Raw genomic sequence first — 7,239 nt, 5'->3', positions numbered from 1 at the left:
AACGTTATTTTACCAGAAAATAAAATAAAATAAAATTATGACGTACGATATTTATAACATCTTATGTATGCAGCATTTATACTATATATTACCCAAAGCAAGGAAAAATATTTTATTGAATAAATAGGAAATGAAACTTATGACCATTGCTAACATATACGATATGTATATCTTATATTACACGTATTAATCAATAGGAAATGAAACTTATTACACGTACTAATCAATCACGTGCACACAAAAAGAAAATCGTGTATATATATATATATAAACAAGTTCATATTATATGAAAATATATGGAGTTAGTGCAGTCATAAATATAGCATGGTTGACGGTGTATATTTGAAGGAAAAAAATATGGAAGAAAGAGGATGAAATATTAAATATTAGTCCGACGCCGAGCCCTCTCTCATCTCCGAACCGTCCTCCCTCATCTCTCACCAGCTCTATTACTATAAATACAACGGATAGCCAGTGTCTTAAGTTTCACAGACAGAGAGTGATAATCAAATTAGAATTAATAAGAAAAAAAAATGAGAGAAGGAATGGGTAGCTTGAAGTTTCTTCTCCTTTCCCTTGTGTTCCATTCGCTAGCAGGTATTTAAATTTGTACTTAAACTAATTATATATCTATATGCTTAGCAATATATTAATTTCTTTCTTTTCTTTTAGTTCACGCAATTGTGAGGATCAATTTAACGATGGATACTACATCAACGAATAGTGTGATGTTACATAACTCGTACGATAATGCATACTACGGAGAGATTCAAATCGGTAGCCCTGGGCAAAAGTTCAAGGTCTTTCTTGATACTGGAAGTGCTGACCTCTGGATTCCGTCACAGATTTGGCCTAGGGGTCAATTCCCTCACCCTAAATACGACTCAAGTGCGTCGAGTACGTATAAAAGAGGCAACGGTATGTAACTGGTATTTTCTTACAGAAAACATTGGTGTGAATTTTTTGTTGTGTCTGGATCTCAAAATCTGAAAATATTTCATATGTGTGCAACAGGAAAAAGGGTAGATATCGGTTACTTGACAGGATCTCTCAAGGGTTTTGTAAGCAGTGACACAGTGGAGATTGGTGGGATTGCTCTCACCGGACAATCCTTCGTAGAGGCTACTACAGCTCCGCATGATGATCAGATTTTTAAGGCCCGTTTCGATGGTATATTGGGACTCCGCCTAATCTCTCCCACAGAAGGGATCACTAGTCCCGTTTGGAACACGATGATAAAGCAAGGGAAGGTTAAAACCAAAGTATTTTCAATTTGGCTTGGAAGGTACTCCGACTCTGGAAAGAAAGGTGGCGACGATGGGGAGATAACGTTTGGAGGTATCAACACAAGGCACTTCACCGGGACACATACTTATGTTCCAGTTGAAGGGAACAAAAACCTATTAAGTATGTACAACATTTTGGTGGGTAAAAAAGATACCAAAATCTGCTCAACAGGATGCAAAGCTATCGTTGACTCGGGAACTTCAAACATCCTTGGTCCACCGGTAAGAAGAAGTCTTTAATTACCAATTTTTTTAGATTATCTCTCATTTGCTAATTAACTTTATTTTAATGTTAAGGAGTTGATCGCAAAAATCAATCAGGGCATCTTTGCAGCTAGAGGCTGTCTGGGCCTCTCGAAGCTACCTGCGATTACCTTCACAATCGCTGGAAAGCTTTTCCCTCTCAAACCAAGTGATGTAAGTCCAGCTAACAATTTTCATTCTTCTATTAATTAATTTCCTTGTTTTGTAACTTATTTTCTCGTTTATTATAGTATATACGTCGAGAAATAATTGGAAAAAAAGAGGTGTGCACGACTACGTTCGTTGATGGTGGAAACAATTACTGGTAAGTTGTGTTTTTATTAAAAAATCATTCTTTACCCTTTTTTATTTCAAATAATACAAATCTTTTTCGCTGCTTGTGGTTTGACTGTAGGATATTGGGTCAGCCATTCATGCGAGCCTTTCACACTGTTTTTGACTACCAGAATCCGTCAAGTGTGAAAGTCGGGTTCGCCAAGTCCATTTAGTTACTCAGTTTATCTGACTGGTGTTCTTGATAGCGACAACGTTTTTAAATAACAAAAATATTAATAGTGACAGGAATCTCTCTATAGTTTTTTTTGTTCATGAATCAATAGATGAATGAATTGTATAAGCTATCAGAGAGTAAATATATTTTTTATTAAAAGATCCGACCTGGGCAAGTGATTGCTTTTTTTAAGTTCTTTTCTTTTCTTGCATGCTTATTGTTATTATGCTACGTGGCAATTACGATCAAAGTTTAATCCGGCTAAAATTAAATATTTCTGTAAACCCTGAATATCGTATTTATTATTTTGAATATATTTCCTGATCTCCATCACACAAGTAATTAGTGAAATTCTAGAAAAAAAACTTACTCATAATATATACACATTAACACAATACAAAGTAAATTTATATTTGAGTGAAGCTAAACGTTTGATATTTCTGAAGACCCTCATCTAGTGGTTATTACCTTTAGTTGTTATTTTCATATAAATATATATTAACTAGTTAATATATATATTATGTGTAGTTTTGTATACTATCAACGAAATTCTTAAAAAATTTAAAAAAAAAAAACGAAATTCTTAAAATGGGATTTACCATAGTTTTCCACATCTTAGTGAGTTCATCATGGGCAAAAACCTAGTTCATCCAAATATAGGTTTATTTTTCAGTGGGTTCATCATGTGTATCAAAATCATAAATATGTTTTACATTATCATGGGTTAACTTGCGTAGTTGCGTGTACTAATTAATTTGCACTTTTGTAATTCAATCGATATGTTTGTACCGTGCAAGTCAAACAAGGATGGACTAATCTAGCGTTTTACTCTCAAAACAAATCAATAAATGTACTGTCTATGTGTCTTAAGTCTAACTACAAGAGCTCGATCCCACACTATATATAGACAAGCTACTCTTAAATTTTATCTTCTCTCTGCCATGTTCTCGCTTATTGTCGTGTTGCTCCTTTCTTTCGAGAGAGACAAGAATTTGGCAGAGTTTCTATGCATCTAAAACTTAACCCGTGTTAGCTTCGATTGCTATTACTCCAGTCAGGGCCGGCTCATTAGGGGACAAGCAGTGCGACCGTCCCGGACCCAAGCCCATGTTCCCCGTATAATACTAATTAAGAGGTCTAATTTTTTTTATAAATCTATATTTTTATATATATAAAAATTATAAATATAATAAATAAAATTTAAAAGGGCCCAAAATTATTTGATATGTATATAGTTTTATTTTCATTACAAAATATACAAAATATTACTGATTAGATTTTAAAAAAATTTTAAACATTATCTGTATATAAATTTTAGAGGGTAAAAAAAAATTTTCTTGCTCTAAGACCTCTAACAGTGTTGAGCCGGCCCGGACTCCAGTAGCCAAAGAAGGACAAGTCTATGCAAACTAGACCGTGCTAAGTTTTCCAGGTGTCTAAGGCCAAACTTTGAAAACAAACTATTTACCACAACCCTTATAGAAAACTATTAAAAATTATGAATCTTTTAATTCAAATAATTGTATTAATTTATAAATTTGATTTGTTGTATACAGCATATAGTTTTATCTAGTAGTGTAATGAAAAAGGCTAATTTTTGGTTTGTTAAAACTCTTTATATAGGTAAATTGAATATAAAATATTTAATATTAAAATTTTAGATGTTCAGAATTTTGTTGAAGATTAAGGTGAGTAGATTTAAACTTTAAAATCAAAGGAAAAAAAAAATTAATACATAAAATGTTATAAAAAGCATAACCAATAAGCTCACATAAATTTATAGATAGTTAATTAATATGAGAAACATCCTCAAATTTTATTTCAAAATAACACACAAGGCCGAAAATCACAAAATGACATTTATAAATACAATTATATTCATATCTAACTATATGATTAATTAATTATAATAAAATATATTTAAAAAATAAATATTAAATCATAAACAAATAAATATATATAAATATATATATATATATATATCTTATTAAATTTTAGTATTTAGGGATGAAATTGCACTTACTTATTGTTCAGGTCTAAAAAGACATGACCGAAATTGTACGTGTTGAAATCGGCACTTTTTCTTTAACCGACTAAGAATGGTTTAACAGTTGACTAACGATAAGTTAGTCAAGATAAGATTTCATGTTACGGAGTCAAGTTTGGGTCGAAATTTTTAAAAAAATCTCAGTTCAAGAATGATTTCGCACTTATGTTTTGTCTAGGCTAAAAAGGCTCGACGCAAATTGTTGGGGTCTAAAAATGCCTTTTTCCCCGCCAAGTACTGCGTGATGATACACTAGTAAGTTTTCACTTTGCTCGTTCACTGCATTTCTCCCCAGAAAATATGATAACAAATCATCTTTGCTTATATATGTTTGGGTTTTTTTAATTTTTCAGGGTAGTCGAAGTGTTATAGGCATAAATTTTCAGCTGGGAAACGAGTTGAAGATAAGTGATGGAGCCTTTGAAAGAATGTCCAATGTCCAATTCTTAAGATTTCAAAGTGATTTTCTTCACCCCAGTCCATACGTACTAGAAAGTCTGAACTGGCTACCTCGAGAAGTTAGATTACTGCATTGGATAAAATTTCCGATGACATGTCTGCCTTCTAATTTTAATCCGGAGTTCCTGGTGGAAATAAATATGAGATATAGCAACCTTGAGAAACTGTGGGAAGGAAATAAAGTAAGTACAAATATTTATATCTCGAAGACTTTGTAGTTTGTATACTTCCGTTTTATTCCAATCTATTACTTGGCTTCTAGTACAATATATTTTAGTAAGAAAGGAAAAAAATGATAATATCGGCATGACTGCTAGTGAATTTGTTGCATGAAATATGTATCGACGTCTTTTTAAGGATGAGTTTGTTTTTTTTTGTACAGACGATTGGAAATCTCAAGTGGATGGATTTGTTTGAATCCAGAAATCTAAAGGAGCTTCCTGATCTTTCAACTGCCATTAATCTCCGAAAATTGAATATTTGTAAACAAGGACGGATCCAGAAAATAATTTAATGTGTGGCACACTATATATATATTTATTAAAATTTTAATTATATATTAATAAACTGAATTACTCTAAAAATATAATTTTTGTAAAGAATAATTTTTTAAAAAATCACTTTAAAAAACTTGAGTCAATTAATAAGATAAACAGATTTTTATGTAAAATTCTGTTTATTGGTTATTTGAATATATATTAAAAATAAAATTGATAAACTAAAACTTGAATAAAAATATACCTTTTTGAAGGAAGAAAAATAAATATTTTCTATTAGATAGAAAAAAAAAACAAAGAAGAAAAGGAAACTTAATTTATAAAAATGTGACTATTTGCATGTGACACTTTTCAGCCGTCTAACCATCAGAGCTGACACCATCTATTTGTATCCTCCTTTGTAATAGAGATTTAATATGTGGCACGGTGCCACACCCCTTCGAAGGGTGGATCCGCCCCTGTTTGTAAATGCTCGAGCCTTGAGAAGCTTCCCTTTTCTATTGGAAATATGACTAATCTCCACGATTTAGATCTCACCGATTGCTCAAGCCTTATGGAGCTCCCTTTTTCTATTGGAAATATGACTAATCTCGAGAAGTTGAATTTATATGGATGCTCAAGCCTTGTGGAGCTCCCTTTTTCTATTGGAAATATGACTAATCTCAAGAAGTTGAATTTATATGGATGCTCAAGCCTTGTGGAGCTCCCCTCTTCTATTGGCAATATGATTAATCTCAGAAATCTGGATCTCGAAGGATGCTTAAGCCTTGTGGAGCTCCCCTCTTCTATTGGCAACATGACTAATCTCACCAATCTGGATCTCGAAGGATGCTTAAGCCTTGTGGAGCTCCCCTCTTCTATTGGCAACATGACTAATCTCACCAATCTGGATCTCGAAGGATGCTTAAGCCTTGTGGAGCTCCCCTCTTCTATGGGAAATATGACTGATGTCAGGAGTTTGTATCTCACCGGAAGCGCAAGCTTTGTGGAGCTCACTTCTTCTGTTGGGAATCTTCATAATTTGCAATACTTGTGTTTGAATGGTTGTTCAAAGTTAAAGGCCCTTCCTAACAACATCAACATTAAATCTCTTGATGAGCTTGATCTCAGTGACTGCTCGTTATTGAAAAGCTTTCCTGAGATTTCCACAAACATTAGAGTTTTAACGCTCAATGGTACTGCAGTTGAAGAAGTTCATCCATCAATCAGGTCATGGTCTCGTCTTGAAAGGTTACGTATGTCATACAGTGAAGACCTCGGGAAATCCCAGCATGCGTTTGACCTCATCAAGGAGCTTCACTTGAGCGACACACGAATACAAGAAGTTGCTCCATGGGTCAAGGAAATGTCTCGTCTACATAAACTTGTAACGAAGGGACGCACAAAGCTGGTTTCGCTCCCACAGCTTCCAGATTCATTACAAATCATAGATGCAGAAAACTGTGAGTCTGTGGAGAGACTAGATTGTGTGGGGGAAAAATATGGACACACGACACGAGCGCAGTGGAATGTGATCGATCGTGTTCCCCTGACCTTGTGTGAACCTGTGAAGAAAATACTTCGACGATAGCATGGTATAGTATAAGCAATAACTAAATGAGACAAGCACTTTTTACGTGTTGCCTATATGGAACCTTAACCACTTGCCTTAATGGCTAGTTGATTGGGCTACAAGAAACCTCTTACACCTGTCTTACCTCAGCACAAATATATGTTGCAAGGTTTTCAAGGAAGGGAGACAAACCGTTGGTCATCAACAAGAATGCTCTTTCCTACAAGTTCCAAATTCACCAGGGATTTGAACTATTGGTGTCTTTGAAATCGTAGTGCTCAAGTGTTTAGGCAAGAAAATCCAGTGAAAACTCCATCTTAGACAAGATGCTTGTGGATAATATCTAAACTAGCAAATCATCATCATGAAATCCATTGATTATGTCCACATATTACAAAGTATACCATTTCTTCCCATCGTTCGACTCTTAAAAAAAAGAAGAATACTTTTAAGTTATGACTCAAAGGATCTTGACTGAAACTGACCACTCGAGGTAGTACCTCGGCCTGGGCGTTCGGTTTCGGTCCCGGTGATTCGAATTTTCGATGTTATGCTCAGAAGTACCATTCAGATTTTACTAATTATCGGATCGGGTTCAGTTCGGTGCCTTCCGGGTTCGGTTCGGATCGGATGTAACCAATGTC

At 34.1% G+C, this 7,239-nt stretch overlaps 2 protein-coding genes across 2 annotated transcripts; both read left to right on the top strand.

The window, feature by feature from the left end:
* The first annotated feature begins 391 nt into the window (after positions 1 to 391).
* Positions 392 to 2,198, top strand: LOC106333596 (procardosin-B-like). Its single transcript, XM_013772025.1, has 6 exons — positions 392 to 597; positions 673 to 918; positions 1,015 to 1,508; positions 1,584 to 1,703; positions 1,781 to 1,854; positions 1,945 to 2,198. Exons 1-6 carry the CDS (start codon positions 534 to 536, stop codon positions 2,036 to 2,038), a joined length of 1,092 nt encoding a protein of 363 aa, XP_013627479.1. The 5' UTR covers positions 392 to 533; the 3' UTR covers positions 2,039 to 2,198.
* Positions 2,199 to 5,551: 3,353 nt separating this feature from the next.
* On the top strand, positions 5,552 to 6,845 carry LOC106331049 (probable disease resistance protein RPP1). The gene is made up of 2 exons (XM_013769403.1): positions 5,552 to 6,485; positions 6,703 to 6,845. Exons 1-2 carry the CDS (start codon positions 5,552 to 5,554, stop codon positions 6,843 to 6,845), a joined length of 1,077 nt encoding a protein of 358 aa, XP_013624857.1.
* Positions 6,846 to 7,239: the final 394 nt, after the last annotated feature.

The sequence above is a fragment of the Brassica oleracea genome, chromosome C3, assembly GCF_000695525.1.
Source record: "Brassica oleracea var. oleracea cultivar TO1000 chromosome C3, BOL, whole genome shotgun sequence".
Taxonomy (NCBI): Eukaryota; Viridiplantae; Streptophyta; class Magnoliopsida; order Brassicales; family Brassicaceae; genus Brassica; species Brassica oleracea.
The sequence above is the reverse complement of the archived record's forward strand: the minus strand, read 5'-3'. Positions and strand labels throughout refer to the sequence as shown.

Bases quoted from the DNA above. Each gene is read 5' to 3' on its own strand.
- LOC106333596 (XM_013772025.1), top strand. From the start codon at position 534: ATGAGAGAAGGAATGGGTAGCTTGAAGTTTCTTCTCCTTTCCCTTGTG. The intron at 919-1,014 runs GTATGTAACTGG...TGTGTGCAACAG, and splicing joins TACGTATAAAAGAGGCAACG to GAAAAAGGGTAGATATCGGT. The intron at 1,509-1,583 runs GTAAGAAGAAGT...TTTAATGTTAAG, and splicing joins CAAACATCCTTGGTCCACCG to GAGTTGATCGCAAAAATCAA.
- LOC106331049 (XM_013769403.1), top strand. From the start codon at position 5,552: ATGACTAATCTCCACGATTTAGATCTCACCGATTGCTCAAGCCTTATG. The intron at 6,486-6,702 runs GTGAGTCTGTGG...CTTAATGGCTAG, and splicing joins AATCATAGATGCAGAAAACT to TTGATTGGGCTACAAGAAAC.